The sequence below is a fragment of the Lepus europaeus genome, chromosome 1 (genome assembly GCF_033115175.1).
Source record: "Lepus europaeus isolate LE1 chromosome 1, mLepTim1.pri, whole genome shotgun sequence".
NCBI classification, from domain to species: domain Eukaryota; kingdom Metazoa; phylum Chordata; class Mammalia; order Lagomorpha; family Leporidae; genus Lepus; species Lepus europaeus.
Window position 1 is genome coordinate 93,582,682 of NC_084827.1, and position 16,287 is coordinate 93,598,968.

The 16,287-nt window shown below is 38.1% G+C and overlaps 1 protein-coding gene across 3 annotated transcripts in view; it reads left to right on the plus strand.

Moving 5' to 3' along the window:
• The window catches only part of RIF1 (replication timing regulatory factor 1), a 75,680-nt gene that overhangs the window by 20,846 nt on the left and 38,547 nt on the right, over nt 1-16,287 (plus strand). For 2 of the 3 annotated variants that reach the window (XM_062186659.1, XM_062186676.1), the window contains exons 11-20: nt 3,459-3,561; nt 4,463-4,636; nt 4,861-4,971; nt 6,821-6,883; nt 7,100-7,200; nt 8,713-8,799; nt 9,373-9,443; nt 9,651-9,831; nt 12,567-12,674; nt 12,924-13,073. In XM_062186659.1, the coding sequence (XP_062042643.1) occupies nt 3,459-3,561; nt 4,463-4,636; nt 4,861-4,971; nt 6,821-6,883; nt 7,100-7,200; nt 8,713-8,799; nt 9,373-9,443; nt 9,651-9,831; nt 12,567-12,674; nt 12,924-13,073 (1,149 nt within the window). The remainder of the gene's footprint in view (nt 1-3,458; nt 3,562-4,462; nt 4,637-4,860; nt 4,972-6,820; nt 6,884-7,099; nt 7,201-8,712; nt 8,800-9,372; nt 9,444-9,650; nt 9,832-12,566; nt 12,675-12,923; nt 13,074-16,287) is intronic. The other variant, XM_062186667.1, reaches the window with a different exon arrangement.

Consider the following 16,287-nt stretch of genomic DNA (forward strand, 5'->3'; position numbering starts at 1 on the left):
TACAAAGGATCTTGAGAATTTCATGAAAACACATTATCTTGAAAAACTGAATGACCTTTGAAGTTTTTTTGTTCTGCATTTTGTTTTGCATCAGAATAAACTTAACTTTCCATTTTGCAGGAACTTTTGGAAATACCCTTGTCTTTGTAGGCCACAATATATGGAATTCTACTTGGCATAGAACTTGAAGCATTTCCTATAAGGAATATTTTCAAGTTTCCTAAAATAGAGCCCTTTAAAGCCTTTTTAGTCTATGGTCAAATTTCTTGCTGTGGAAACATTATGAATATAAGAAAGAAATCAAGTGTTATATAGAGTAGATATAAAGTTAATCAGTTCTTTATTTCCTTTTCTGGACTATATAGTAATAACCAATAATGTATTTCCTTTTCTGAGCTATATAGTGATAACCAATAATTTTATTTTGATTTTTTTGTTAATATTTTATGAATTTGTACGCATTTAGATATCTTTATGGGCATTTAGATAGAAAGTTCAATATTATCAAACCTATTTGATAGGTTTTTTTTAAGATTTATTTAAGTCAACAGGAGTCACTGTACTTACTCCTCATGTAGGATCTCTGTCCTTAATGTGGTGTTCAATGTGAATTAATGCTATAACTAGTACTTAAACAGTATTTTACACTTTATGTTCTGTGTGGGTGCAAACTGTTGAAATCTTTACTTAATATAAACTAATAAGAAAAAAAAATTATTTGTTTGAAAGTCAGAGTTACACAGAGAGGGGAGAGGCAGAGAGAGGTCTTCTATCCAGTGGTTCACTCCCCAGATGGCCGCAACGGCCAGAGCTGTGCCGATCCGAAGCCAGGAGCTTCTTCTGGGTCTCCCATGTAGGTGCAAGGGCCCAAGGACTTGGGCCATCCTCCACTGCCATCCCAGGCCATAGCAGAGAGCTGGATCAGAAGTGGAGGAGCTGGGACTCGAACCAGCGCCCATATGGGATGCCAGTGCTTCAGGCCAGGGTACTAACCTGCTGGGTACAGCGCTGGCTCCAGACCTTTTTGACTTTAATTCTGTCCTTGGTTCTGAATTTTTCATTTGACAGGTAGAGTTACAGAGAGACAGAGAGAAAGGTCTTCTTTCCGCTGGTTCACTCCCCTAATGGCCCCCACGGCCAGTGTTGCACCGATCCGGAGCCAAGAGCCGAGTGCTTCCTCCCGGTGGTCTCCCATGTGGTTGCAGGGACCGAAGCATCTGGGCCATCCTCCATTGCCTTCCCGGGCCACAGCAGAAAGCTGGATGGGAAAAGGGGCAACCGGGACAGAATCCGGCGCCCCAACCAGGACTAGAACCCGGGTTGCCGGCATCGAAGGTGGAGGATTAGCCTAGTGAGCCACGGCGCCGGCCAATTTTTTTAAGTAATTGGAAAGAGTAGCTCTGATAACTTACCTTTTTGATTTCTTGTGCATTTTAAGCTACATTTTAATTGAGAATTTGTATTCTTTGTCTTAAGAATTTATATAAATGCATATCAGGAAATGCATTCTTGAAAAAGAATGATTTAAACTTTTTAGTAAGTCCTTTTAAACATAATATGACATAAAGGAACTGAAAAATGGCTTTGGATGGTAGTATATAATTGGGACCGTTTTCTAAATTCTACAATTGTGAAGTCCTAATAGGATAAATAGGACAATCTTAACAGTTGTCTAACATTAATTGGAATAATTTATTCAGTGACTATATGACTAGTAGTATAAGAATGATCTTAAAAGTTAAGTCTTAATTTTTTAAATTCAGGAGACATAAAAATTGTCTATGGAGCACTATGTAATATTTTGATACATGTATATCTTGCATAGTATCCAGTCAAGGTAAATATATTTGTCTCTTCAAACACTTAAGATGTTTGTAGAATGAAAACATCCAAAAATCTAATTTTATTTTTGTTCTAACGTGGAATTACCTAGAGGCAGAGGTAGAGAGATCTTGCATTTGCTGGTTCACTCCCCAAATGACCACAAGGACTGGAGCTTCTTCCTGGTCTTCCACATGGGTACATGGACCCAAGCACTTAGACCGTCTTTAGCTGCTTTCCCTGGCAGGTTAAGAGGGAGCTGGATCAAAACTAAAGCAACCAGAATTCAAACTGGCATTGGTGTTACCTGTTAACACCACAGCACCAGGCCCCAAAATTCTTGTTTTCTAGTTAACTTGATTTTTTTCATAGTGCTAGTTGATAATCTGTAAAGTGCTTTTAAGAATGAGTCTGCCAATGTCATACAAAACTTGAGTTGACATTTACAAAAGTTATTTATGTATATAATTTTAGAATTGACAGATACACAGATAATACTTTTGTAACACTGTCACATAGTGCTATAATAAAAATGTTAATTTCTCAATTTTAATTTTTAGCTTGTTTATATGATTGGAAGCAGCTGGTAAAATTTATTTCAGGTAGTTTGCCTCATCTGGAATGCTTGGGACCAGCAGTGTTTTTTTTTTTTAATAAATTTAATTAAAAAAAATTTTTTAAAGATTTTTTTATTTGAAAGACAGAGGTAGAGACAGAGAGGTCTTCCATCCGCTGGTTCACTCCCCAGATTGCCACAACGACTGGAGCTTCGCCGATCTGAAGCCAGGAGCCAGGAGCTTCCTCTGGGTCTCCCACATGGGTGCAGGGGCTCAAGGACTTGTGCCATCTTCTGCCTTCCTAGGCCATAGCAGAGAGCTGGATTAGAAGTGGAGCAGCCGGGACTAGACCCGGCATCCGTATGGGATTCTGGCGCTTCAGGCCAGGGCTTTAACCCGCTGTGCCACAGTGCTGCCCCCAGCAGTGTTTTGGATGTCAGTTTTTTGTATTTTTGAATACCTATGTTTTATATAATGAAATATCCTGGGATAGGACCCAAGTCTAACCATGAACTAGGTTTCTTAAACTTGTTATGCTCGTAGCCTGAATATTATAATACGTTATTTTTAGTGTACTTGTCGAGGTCAAGTATTAATATTGTGTTGGAGCTCAAGAAGTTTAAGCTTTTCAGTATTATTCAGGATATCCAACCTGTATGTCAGAAGAATTTAGATTGCAATTTTTTTTTTTTTTACGATTTATTTGAAAATTACAGAAAGAGTGAGCACTTGAGAACAAGCTTCCATCTGCTCATTCACTTCCTAAATTGTTGCCGTAGTCACGTGTGGGCCATGCCGAAGCCAGGAAATTATTTGGGTTGTCCACCTTGATGCAGGGTCCAAAATACTTGGGCTGTCTTCTTCTGCTTTCCCAGGTGCATTAGCAGGGAGCTGTATTGGAAGTAGAGCAGCCAGGACTCAATCTGACACCTAAATGGGATATTGGTATTGCAGGTAGTTGTTTTTCCTGCTATGCCACAATGCTGGCCCCTTTATGTGGCTTCTTAAACGCATTTATGTTATGTAAGAACTCTAAATTATCACAATTACAGTTGGAAATTTTCCCTTTTACCTCAATAGGTTTGTGTGCCTCTTATTCAGAGCACAATAAGCATCGATTCTAGCGCTTCCTCTCGTGTAGCTACTTCTCCTGGTATGAGTCCTATGACTCCTGTACCCAAAGGTAAGAGAAACATTTTTTTTTTTTATTTTTGAGAGGCTCTTAGAGAAGGTTTTGTTTAGTATTTTCCACACAAAATGAAGCTCCTTGTAAATTTTGTCCAATATAAAAATAAGCCTTATATATTTTAGTTTGTGATTGACTACAAATGCATTGTTTAGGTTGGAAAAGATGACTGTTTTCCTGGCATAGGATATGAACTGTTGCAACTCAGATTTAAATGTTGCTTAGTTTATACAACATTAAAGTGACTAGTTACTGTAAATTATGGCAGCTATCTTTTATATTTAAATTTCAGAAAGACATATTGAAGTCTTCTGAGCCCCACCTACCTTACTTATTCTGATTTATTTAATGATGGTGGGAATTAATTTCTTTGGGAAACAAGGAAAATTCAGCAAGTCTCTGGGATAAGAAAACTATGGAAGCAGGGAAAGAGGAAATGCACACCACCTAGGCAGGGCCCCACATTTTGAAGTGGGAGAGGAGGTAATTCTTGGGTACTTCAGAGACAGAGAAATGAGGGGAAAGGAAGCACAAGGAATCTGAAGGAGGGCAGAGAGAAGGAAAATGCTGGCCAGTTGGGGACTAACCAGCAGCAAAGTGGCAGAATAGAGAGCAGTGGTGGGGTGGGTTTGGTGAGGCCACCATGCCTTTTGGATCTCAGGATGAGTTTCTGCACTGCTTCCTTCAGGGTGGTCCTTAGTGTGGGGCACAGGTCACTCCCTTCTTCCCAGGTACTGCTGTGGGACCTAGTGCAGCACATACTGGAACTTCAAGGTATAATTTCACACCTGAAAATAAATTTTTAAAAGTACATTCGATTGAAATAAAATATGTGCATATGGAGTGCTAAGATCAAGCAAGCTTATTTAATAAGCTTTTGTTTTTTTCTTTTTTTAAGGTGCTTCCACTTATGGAGTTCCTGTGACTCCCCGGATGAACTTGATCTCAAACTTAGGTGGAATGGCCACAATTCCTTCCATTCAGCTTTTGGGACTTGAGATGTTACTTCATTTTTTGTTGGGTCCAGAAGTCTTGAATTTTGCTAAGCAAAACAAACTTGTTTTGAGCTTAGGTATTTGTTTTGAAAATAATTTCTATTATTAAACCGTTCTAGAACTCAGTGGATTGAGATGAGATTTAATTTTCCCCAAACTAGAGATACTCTGTAATTGTTTGTGAAATGAGTATAAAATTATAAATATAAAACATTTATTCAGACCTTCAGAAATTAAAATTTAAATCAAGTAGTCTCAAATTTCTGTTTTGTATAATTGTCTTCTATTTTCTCCCTTTTAGAGCCACTTGAACATCCCTTAATCAGCAGCCCTTCTTTTTTCTCCAAACATGCAAATATACTTATCACTGCTGTTCATGATAGCTTTGTTGCAGTTGGAAAAGATGCTTCTGGTAAATATTTTGGAGAGATTCTTTGTTCATATTTGTGTTTAAAAAATCTGGCAGATATTTATGAAACCACTCATTGGTCAGGTTGTTATCCATTTGCCTAATATATATATATTAAGTTTTTTTAAGGATTAGTTTATTTTTTTAAAGATTTATTTGTTTGAAAGAGTTATGAGAGGGAGAAATGGATGCTGATTCACTCTCTAAATAACCACAATGGCTAGGGCTGGGCCAGGCCAGTTCGAAGAGCCAGGTGCTTCCTCCTGGTCTCCCATGTGGGTACAGGGGCCCAAGCACTTGGGTCATCTCTGCTGCTTTCCCAGTTGATTAGCAGGGAGGTAGATTGGAAGTGGAGCAGCCAGGCCTTGAACCAGCACCCTCGTGGGATGTTGGCATACAGGCATTAGCTTAACCGCTGCACCACAGTGCTCTCTCTATTTATTTGCACGTCGGAGTTAATAGGGAGGAAGAAAATGGGTCTTCCATCTGCTGGTTCAGTCCCCAAGTGGGTCCTCCAGGGCAGGTCCAGTCCAAAGCAAAAAGCTTCATCTGGGTTTCCCACCTGGTTGGCAAGGGCCCAAGCACTTAATGCACCTGGGAAAAGCATCAGAAGGTTGCCTAGCAGGAAGTTGAACTGGAAGTAGAGCAGCCAGGACTAGAGCTGGCACCCATGCTGCATCCTGGTGTTGCAGATAGCGTGTTTTTTTTTTTTTTTTTTCCTGTTTTTCATTTGAAGGTTGATTGATTTGAAAGAGTTACAAAGTGTGAGCTTCTAGGCACTGGTTTACTCCCCAAACAGTCACAACAGCTGGAGCTGGGCTTCTTCCAGGTCTCCCACGTGGGTGCAGGGTCCCAAGCACTTGGGCCATCTTCCACTGCCTTCTCAGGTGAATTAGCAGGGAGCTGGATCTGAAGTGGAGCAGCCAGGCCCATATGGGATTCAAGTGTAGGCCACAACGCTGGCCCCACACATGGCAATTTTGCCCACTGTGCCATGATGCTGGCCTGTTACATAATTCCTGAAATAACCCTGTTAGTCTTTTTTTTTTTTTTTTTTTTTTTTTTTTTTTTTTTTAGATTTATTTGAAAGGCAGAATTAGAAAGATGAGGCAGGAGATCTTCCATCCACTCCCCAAATAACATTGAAATTCTTGGGCCCCCTGGGGCCCAAGTAGTTGGCCATTTTCTCCTTGTTCTCAGGTGCATTAGTAGGGAGCTGGATCAGAAGTGGAGCAACCAGGACTAGAACGTTCATACAGAGTGCTGGTGTTGGAGCTAACAGCTTGACCTGCTGCACTACAACTCCAACTCCTGTTAGTTTTCAAACTAAGGAAACTGGGTTGTACAGAGAAGTAAATAGCATGTGCAAAGTCACAAAGTACATGGTACAACTGGAACTATGATTTATTCCCAGGCTCTGTGTCTCCAGCATCTGTATCTCCAGCATCTGTATCTACACTGCTAAATTGTATAATCTATCCAGTAATGAGGAAAAGAAATTTAAAAATCACACTTTCACTGTTAACTGATTGGAAAATGAATCACATAACTTTTTCTTTTGGTTGTCAGGTACCTTTCTGTGTCATTGTTATTCCTTGTCTTGAAGATGAATTTATAATATACAGATGGTAGGAAAGAGATACAGCAGTTACTCTTACTTGTACAGTCCTGTATTAGCATGTTTAATCCATTGTTCAAATACAGTATATGACAAGTGTTTTATACGGGGTTAAATATAAGGAAAATAGTATCTTTAAATTATTACCCAATTTTTTAGTGTAAAGAAGAGGGGGGAACAGCCTTTAGTTATGTGTAGTTCATTGAAAGCAGTTAAGTTTATTTTGTTTGACAGATGCAGTTCTCAGTGCTATCTGGAAAGAGCTGATTGGCTTGGTCAAGTCAGTTACTGAATCAGGTAAGCACTTTAAATACTGATCAAATGATTTTTATAGCACTTAGTGAAATGCTTGTCTTTTATACATAAAATTCATTTTAAAGAATTTTTGTAGTTTCAGGCATTAGTTTGAACGAATCAGTTACTGATTAAGAAATTAATTTTCATGGCTCTTTATATATTGGTCTCTTTAAATACCTACATGCTTAGAAGCTATACCTTTTTGCTTGTTGATAGGTAACAAAAAAGAGAGACCAGGTTCTGAGGTTTTGACTGTTTTACTAAAATCTTTGGAAGGCATAGTGAAGTCAGAAGTATTTCCTGTTTCAAAAGCATTGGTAAGTATAATACCTACAGGTAGGATATTAAAAACAGATTCTGAAAATGAAATTGAAAATATTTGAAAAATTGTTTGGGCGACATTTTTTTTTTAAAGATTTTATTTGAGAGGTAGAGTTAGACAAAGGTCCTCCCTCTGTTGGATCACTCCCCAGCCGGAGCTGTGCCAATGCGAAGCCAGGAGCCAGGTGCTTCCTCCCAGTCTCATGTTAGTGCAGGGGCCCAAGCACTTGGCCATCTTCTGTTGCTTTCTCAGGCCATAGCAGAGAGCCAGATTAGAAGAGGGACAGCCAGGACTAGAACTGGTGCCCACATGGGATGCCATTGCCGCAGGTGGAAGATTAACCTGTGCCATGGTGCCGGTCCCGGGCACACTTTTTTTATATCAAGTGTTGACTAGCAGTATAATAAAAAATCATTCTATTGACTTATAATTCATTTGAAAGCTTCTTATTAAAATAACTGGCTGTATTAGCAACTAAAAAAACCAACATAAGAAAAATAATCAGCTAAACCAAGAAAATGAGGTAAAGGATGTAACAGTTGACTAAAGAAACTCAGATGTCTGCTAATTTTACAAGATTGCTTAACTTCGTGAATGGTTTACTGGAATACATTTCTAAATTAACTCTTCAACTTGGGTATTGACTTTGGTATCAAGCACATGTTTTTAACATGAAGAAAGTATAAATTGTGCATAATTTTTACAGTAAGCCATGAAAAATGCAGATGAAACAAGCAGTACTGTTAGATGGATTTTTTTTCTGTACTATTCTTGGGCCATATAGCATAATGGTTAATAGCTCTTAAGTTGAAACTCCCCAACTGTTTATTAGCATTATTTTGCCTTATCTGTAATATGAATTGTAGTGGTTGATTATTAAATAAGTTGATACATATAGAATGCCATGTGCCAGACTCTAAATATTTCTAGTGTCTGTTTCAAATATGTGAAGACTTATTTTCGCTAACGTAATTCTCGGTGTTAATGACACTTTAGTTATATAGTTCACATTAGTACTAGTATTGTAATACTCTGGGACAGCTATTAGGCAGACTCAAGTCTGATATGAGCAAGTAATCCTTTGAAATTCTTGTTTTTTGAGGCTAGCGAGTATCTAATTTACTGCAAAATTTTTTAAAGCAGTATAAAAAAAAATAGAAGTAGCCTGAAGGCTCATTAGTAGAAAATGGTTGAATAAGTTAGAATTATAGTAAACTGCACTGATATAATTAATGGTTTAATGGAATTGTATTTGTATGAAATTTAGAAGACTTAGCATTACTTATTCCTAATGATAAAGATCTTTGTTTTACTTTCTGTACATTCATTTGAACTTTTAAATAATGTAAACTTATTGTTCAAGTATTTAGTCATTTTGAATGAGAATGTATTCACATTAATGAATGTTGCTTGCGATAAATCTTAAAACAGTTAAGACTAGTTGACCTTTTACTAAGTAGTGATTTTTCCATAGCTGATTTGTTGTAAAACCTTTTATATTTCTTAGATCCTCATGGAAATTGCGGTTAAAGGACTTCCCCAGAAAGTATTAGGTTCACCGGCATATCAGGTTGCTAATATGGATATTCTTAATGCAAGTATCTTGAATGTAATGATATAAATATGGTCAAAAACATGAGAGTTCCATGGTATTTTCCTTCCTTTAAAAAAATACTTTTGTGAAACTGAAGATTTTGGATTTGCAGTTTGTTGACCAACTTAAAGAACTGATGGAGGAAGTAATAGAGTAATGTTAATTGAGATGTTGTGAAATATTTTCCTCAATTTATGGACTGCAGAAGGAAAATTTTATTCATAGTAAAAGTGCTAGTCCCTGTTAAAAAGTTGGTAAGATTAGGAATGTCGGCTTTATAATGTAAAATGTACTTAATATCAGCACGATGTAGGTATTACAAGTCAAGTAAGTTGTAAGTTAATATTCTTTTTATATCTGGAATGTCATTCCTAGATTTCTTATATAGATGGGATGACTAAAATTACAAAATTAAGAGTTTTATTTTTGTATATAGTTTATGGAAATTAATTATATCCTAACAGATGCTAAAAGGTAAACTTCTGTTAAAATAATCATCTTAACTGATTGTAGAAAACAAGTATACTATTCATTGTAATTGAGAAGATTGACTTCATTCTTTGCTTTCTTTAGGGAACTCCAGCTTTGTTCTTAATTCAGTTAATTTTCAGTAATCTTCTGGAGTGTGGTATAGCAGATGAAAAGTAAGTTGGTACTTAAACCTGAAAGTTTATCTTGCAAAGGTTGTAACAGATGAGATTCTTTTAATTTAATGTATTTATATGATTATGTTGGAATGTATTTAATTGAATTCAGAACTTGGAATTCATGTTTTCTTGGCAGTTTTGGAAATTTAACATTATACAATTAATGTGTTAAAGTAGATTATGTTGCATTAATTTTTTCTTTAGGTTTTTTCTCAATCTGGAAACACTTGTAAGCTGTGTGCTTTCTGGTCCAACTTCACCACTGGCTTTCAGTGACTCTGTTTTAAATGTTATTAATCAAAATGCAAAGCAGTTGGATAACAAGGAACATCTCTGGAGAATGTGGAGTATTATAGTCACCCCATTAACTGAATTGATTAATCAGGTATGATAAACATATGATGTATATTTCCTCTCGAATTTATAGTTTTTTTTTTTCATTTTGTCAAAGGAGAAATGAATATAAGTTTAGAATTATATAGAAGACATAAAATTCTTTCTAGTGTGATTTGGTAAATATTCTGTCATCCCCCAACCCTCCAATTATAGTAGTAATTTCTTCTTTATTTCTACTTTATTTTCCTGAGGATAGTTTTTCTTTAGCCCTTAAAGACTAATAAACTGCTTTTACATAGGTTTTGGAAGGCATGGGGTATCAACAGCACAACTAAATTGCAGTAGTAGTTTTGGGTCCTTTTGGGTTTCACAAGATCAAGTTCTGATTTCCTCACTGTGAATGGCACAACCTGCGATAATGTAGCTACACATACAGCTTGGGAGATGTCCTTGATGGCTGTACCATACCTCTACTGTGTTTGGAATAATAAAAATTTTTTAAAAATTGTTATCCTTCAATTCTATTTTCCTAGAGCTTTTAAAATTTATTTGAAAGGCAGAGTTACATAGAGAGGGAAGAAACAGGGATCATCCATCTGTTGGTTCATTCCCCAAATGGCCACAATGGCTGGGGTATGCTAGGTGGAAGCCAGGATCCTGGAGCCTCCCCCTGTATCCACATGGGAGACCTGGAAGAAGCTCCTGGCTCCTGGGTTCGGCCTGGCCCAGCCCTTTGGGGATTGAACTAGAGGATTCAGCCATTTGGGGCGTGAACTAAGGGATGGAAGTTCCCTCTTTTTTTTTTTTTTTTTTTTTTTTTTTTTAAAGATTGAGTTTATCAGGGTCTCCCACATGTGTGCAGGGGCCCAAGCCCTTGGGCCAGCTTTCAGTGCTTTCGCAGGCTCCCTGGCAGGGAGCTGGATTGGAAAGGGAACAGCTGGGACATGAATTGCACCCATAGTGGGTGCTTGCATCACAGGCAGGGGCTTAACCCTCTATGCTGTAACACTGGCACCTCGAATAACTTCTAAATGGCCTAGTTCTTTAGCACACATCAGTGCACTGCAGTTTGTGTACCAAATGACAGTGCCTTTTTCTTTTCTTTTTTCTTTTTTTTTTTTTTGCATAGCTATTCTTTTTTTCTTTGTCATCTTGGAAGCAAGAGTTCCTTTTTATATTTTAAGATTTGTTTATTGGAAAGGCAGAGTCACATGTTCTGGGCCAGGCTGAAATCAGTAATCTGGAATTCCATCCAGGTCACCCATGTGGATGGCAGATCCCCAAATACTTGGATCTTCTTGCACTCCTTTCCCAAGAACATATGCAAGGAGCTGGATCGAAAGCGTTGCATCTGGGACTCAAACTATTGCCTGTTTTGGGTCCTGGTGTTGTAGATGGTGGCTTAACTGCTGTGCCACAATACCAGTTCCAAAAATTGGAACTTAGAACTAAGCAGTTCTGTTTTCTCCTCCTAGGATTGTAAAACTACTTAGCAGGGCTGGCATTGTGGCATAGCAGGTTAAGTCATTGCCTGTGATGCCAGCATCCAATATGGATTCCAGTTTGTGTCCTTGGCTGCTTCATTTCTGATCCAGCTCCCTGCTAACATGGCCTGGGAAAACAGCATAGGGTGACCTATGTGCATGGGCCCCTGTACTCACATGGAAGTTCTGGAAGAAGCTACTGGCTTCAGCTTGGCCCAGCCCTAGAAGTTGTGGCCCTTTTGGTAGTGAAACACTGGATGTAACTGCCTTTCAAATAAAAACACTATAGTATACATACTCAAGACATGCAAATTTTTAACATTTATATCTTGGGTTCATTGACTACTAACAGGGAATGATAATGGTCATTTAAACTATATATCTGTGGTTTTAAGACCAGATAGCAGTCTCCCAAGTCAGCAACCTATTAGGAGTTAACTACTACTTACATTTAAGTATTTCAATAAATGGCAGTATTAACGTGGCACAAAGCACAAGTTCTGTTACTCGGTATGCATGGTGGTGAGTTTTTTTCTGTCTTTGAATGTATGCTCTGTACTGATTCATTCATAACTCACAAAATGAAGGCTCCAAAGAATTCATGTTGTAAAGTGCCCTTGTTTTGGTTGCTTAAGTTAGCACACCATTGAATATACTATTTTGAAAGGAAAATGGCTAGCATTTCTAAACAGCTTTCCACTTCTGGAAGGAGAACTGACACTTCTTATGTAAGTCCTTGCTTCATTCTGTGAATGAAGAGTAAAAGATTTTGGAGTTGCCTCTGGGATTCTCTTTGGACTTAAACATAGTATGTTTACCACAAATTGATGACTTAAAACAGTGGGAACTTACTCTCACCTTTCTGAAGGCCAGAAATCCAAAATTAAGGAGTTGTTAGATTGGATCTTTCAGTAACTCAGGATCTGTCTCAGCACCTCTCAGCCTCCAGTGGTTGTTGGCAATCCCTGACCATTCTGGGCTGGCAGCTATATCACTTAAATCTCTGCTGCTGTCTTCACATGGTGTTATTCCCTGTATCTTCTAAAGCTGTGTCTAAATTTTCTCCTCTTACGAGGATGCCATTCAGTGACCAGTCTGTTTAATCCAATATGAACTCATCTTGGTTGTATTTACAAAAATTATATATCCAAATCAGGTCACAACCACAGGTAACAACAGGAGTTTAAAGTATCTTAAATATGTTAAATTGGGGCACATAGTTCTGCTTTACTTTCTAAATTTCTTAGTAGAACTAGAATTTACGTCAGTGTGTCTAACTTCATTATTTTTCTTATTTCAGACCAATGAAGTGAATCAAGGTGATGCCTTAGAACATAATTTTAGTGCCATCTATGGTGCATTGACTTTACCAATAAACCATATTTTTTCAGTACAGAAATTTCCAGTGGTAAGACAATACTGTTTTTGTGTGAGAAGAATTATGGTCTTCTGAATATTCTCCTATTATAATGTTCCTTTTTACCTTTTAAAATTGCTGATGTTGTGGCATTATTATATTGAATTTTTCATTAATTTGAATCTCATGGGCAGAGGTGGCTGTTCTATAATACCTTACATTATTAATATTTTAAAAACTTAAAGATGCATTCTGTTTATGCTTGATATATAGCTACACAATTTTTTTTTTTTAAACCAGGCTACAATGAAGACCTTGCTTAAAACTTGGTCAGAATTATATAGAGCATTTGCCCGCTGTGCAGCTTTGGTGGCAACAGCAGAAGAGAATTTGTGCTGTGAGGAACTTTGTTTCAAGATAATGTCCAGTGTGGAAGATGAAGACTTTATAGTGAGTTTTCTTGATAATAGTGCCATTTTTTAATTTGTCTTCAATTAAATGGTGATAACACTTGGTGAGCTCTCATTTACTAGTGCTATGGAAACAGTTGTGTTTTTGGGCTCTAAGGTCCATGTTTCAGAAAATTAGTAGTGAAGCTGTTTCACTGTTGTGTGTACCTTGTACTTGTGGCACTAACGTATAGCCTTTCCCTCTTCACTTTCTCTGATCTGTTAGCTCTTTGATAATCATTTTCAAAATTTGTCATCCTAAAAAGTGGAGTTGACGTTCTGTAACCACAAAGACCTGCTTTAAGGAAGCTCCCCACAAGAGTACCATAAGAGGCTCAAACTTCTGGTATAAAGTGACATCGTATTTCCTTATAATTGGCACAGGTCCTCCTGTATAATATCAAATACAGTAAGAAACCTGTGTAAATACTTGTTATACTGTATTGTTCAGGAAATAATGAAGAAAATCATTAAATTTTTTCTGTACACAACATGGGTCACTGAATGGTGGGAATACATACTGAAAAATGCATTGTTAGACAACTTAATTGTATGAACATCAGTGCTTTTACACACCTAGATGGAATAGGGCAGTCACATAATTTGAGAGGTGCTAAATAGATATATGAGGCTGTTATGTGCTAAACAAATGTAAGAGGTATACTATGGCATACTGCTTTACACTAAAATATTAAAATAACAGTCTTGTGCAAGGGCACTCATTTTCCTATTAGCTAAGACCCCTGGTTGGGACACCCACATTTAATTTTGGAGAGCCTAGGTTGAAGTCCTGGCTCTGCTCTTTGTCAGCTTTCTGCTATTGTGCATCTAAGAGGCAGCAGGTGATAGCTTAAGTAGTTGGGTCCCTGCCACACCCATATAGAGACCTGGTTTGAAATCCTGGTTTCTGGGTTCGGCCTGGCTCAGCCCTGGCTGTTAGGGCTATTTGGGGAGAAAAAAAGTGGATGATATTCTCAGTTTCTTTCTGTGTCTCTGTCTGATACGTATTTTAGAGATGTACTACAGTATATACATAAAACAGTAAAATAATTGCTTTATCATTAGGTATTTTGTACACAGTTGTGCTATACATCGATAAGACTGGCATTGCGGATTTATTAAATCATTACAGCAAACATATGCTATGACAGAATGAGAGCTACAACATTATGAGGCAATAGGAAATTTTCACCTCCATTATCTTAATGGAACTACCGTTGGTTACCATTCCATCTGTATTTGATATTCAACTATTTATTTTTTGTCTTCTGTCCACAGGTTCAATCCCTAGATTCCTGTAATGTGGGGTTGGGGGCAGGGGCAGGTATTTAGTCTACATGGCAAGAAAGCAATTACTTGAACCCATAGCTGCCTCCCAGGGTTTACGTTATCTGGAAATTGGAATCTGGAGCTGGGATCAGAACCCATGTACTGATACAGGGTGTGATGTGTTAACAGTGTCTTAATCACTAGGCTAAACACTCGCCTCTCCATGATGCTGTAGATTGAATCTACAAATGATAATTGGCAGCTATATGAGGGTGCTTGAGAGGTAGAGTTACAGTGAGAGGGCGAGACAGAAAGGTCTTCCATCTGCTGGTTCACTCCCCAGATGGCTACAATGGCCAGAGCTGGGCCGATCAAAAGCCAGGAGCCAGGCGCCAGGCACTTCCTCCTGGTCTCTCATGCCGGTTCAGGAGCCCAAGCACTTGGGCCATCCTTTGCTGCTTTCCCAGGCCACAGCAGAGAGCTGGATTGGAAGAGGAGCAGCCAGGACTAGAACCGGCACCCGTATATGGGATGCTGGCGCCACAGGTGGAGGATTAACCTACTGCGCCGGCCCCTGTGAGTTCTTTAAAAACATAAAAAATCAGTATAAGAAAACTCCTCTGCATGGACTTAAACATTTTTTGTGCCAAACTTTTTTTTTTAAAAGACTTATTTATTAGAAGGAGTTACACATAGAAGGAGAGGCAGAGGCAGAGAGAGAGAGGTCTTCTATCCGCTGGTTCACTCTCCGGTTGGCCACAACGTCCAGAGCTGTGCTGATCCAGCCAGGAACCAGGAGCTTCTTTGGGGTCTCCCACGCAGGTGTAGGGGCCAAAGGACTTAGGCCATCGTTTGCTTTCCCAGGGCCATAGCAGAGAGCTGGGTCGGAAGTGGAGCAGTAACCTAACCCACTACGCCACAGTGCTGGCCCCAACCAAACTTTGTTTAATTAAAATTTTTCTTAATTTTTGAAATGCCCTCATTAGTTTTGTTAATTTATTTTTAAAGTTACACTTTTTCAATTTGAAGAGAACATATTTAATGTGTTTTAGCGATACAATTCTAAGAATATGGTATTTCTTTCTCCCTGCCTCTTCCTCTTTATTCTTTTAATGTTTGTGAAAACATTTTTAATTTAAAGAGTTGAAAAGTACAAGATAGGTGACTGTGAAGCAGTGAATATAGAAAAGACTATAAACAATCAAATCCAAAGGTGTTAGTTGTACTCATACATTAAAAATTAAGCGAGGCTTATTTCTATCACAAGACCTTGTTAATCCTTTTTTGGCTGTTGTCTCAGAATTGTTTCTGTATCTCATTATTTCACCTAGTCTATGAGGTTAGGGGCAATATCTATCTTTTATCCCTGGCATTTATCTAACACTGAATACTCAATTTGATAAATGTGTTTATAACTTGATGGCGAGAAGGTTGACTTTTTTTTTTTAAGATTTATTTATTTGAAAGGCAGAGTTAGAACTTCGATCCACTGGTTCACTCCCTCAGTGGCTGCAACTGTTGGCTGGGCCAGGCCATATCCTGGAGCTTGGAACTCTGTCTTCCATGTGGGTGTAGGGGCCCCAAGTACTTGGGCCATCTGTTGTTGCTTTCCTAGGCATATTAGCAGAGAGCTGAATTGGAAGTGGAGAAGCAGGGAATAGAACCTATATCCATATGGAATGTACAGTTTAGCTAGTTGGACCACACAAGTTTTCATCTTTTAAAGATTGTCATAGGGCTCTGTATCTTTGTCAAAAAATCAAGAGCATATCAAACTTTGTAAAAGACTTTGTTGATGTTTTGTTTGGCACAGATTATATTGAAGTCATAGATGGATTGCATCTTTATAACGTAAATTATTCTCATTAGGGATATTTGAGTTTATATACTTCAGTCTTGCTGATTTTTCTTTTTTAAAACTCTCATAAGTGAGTCCCATCCGTCCC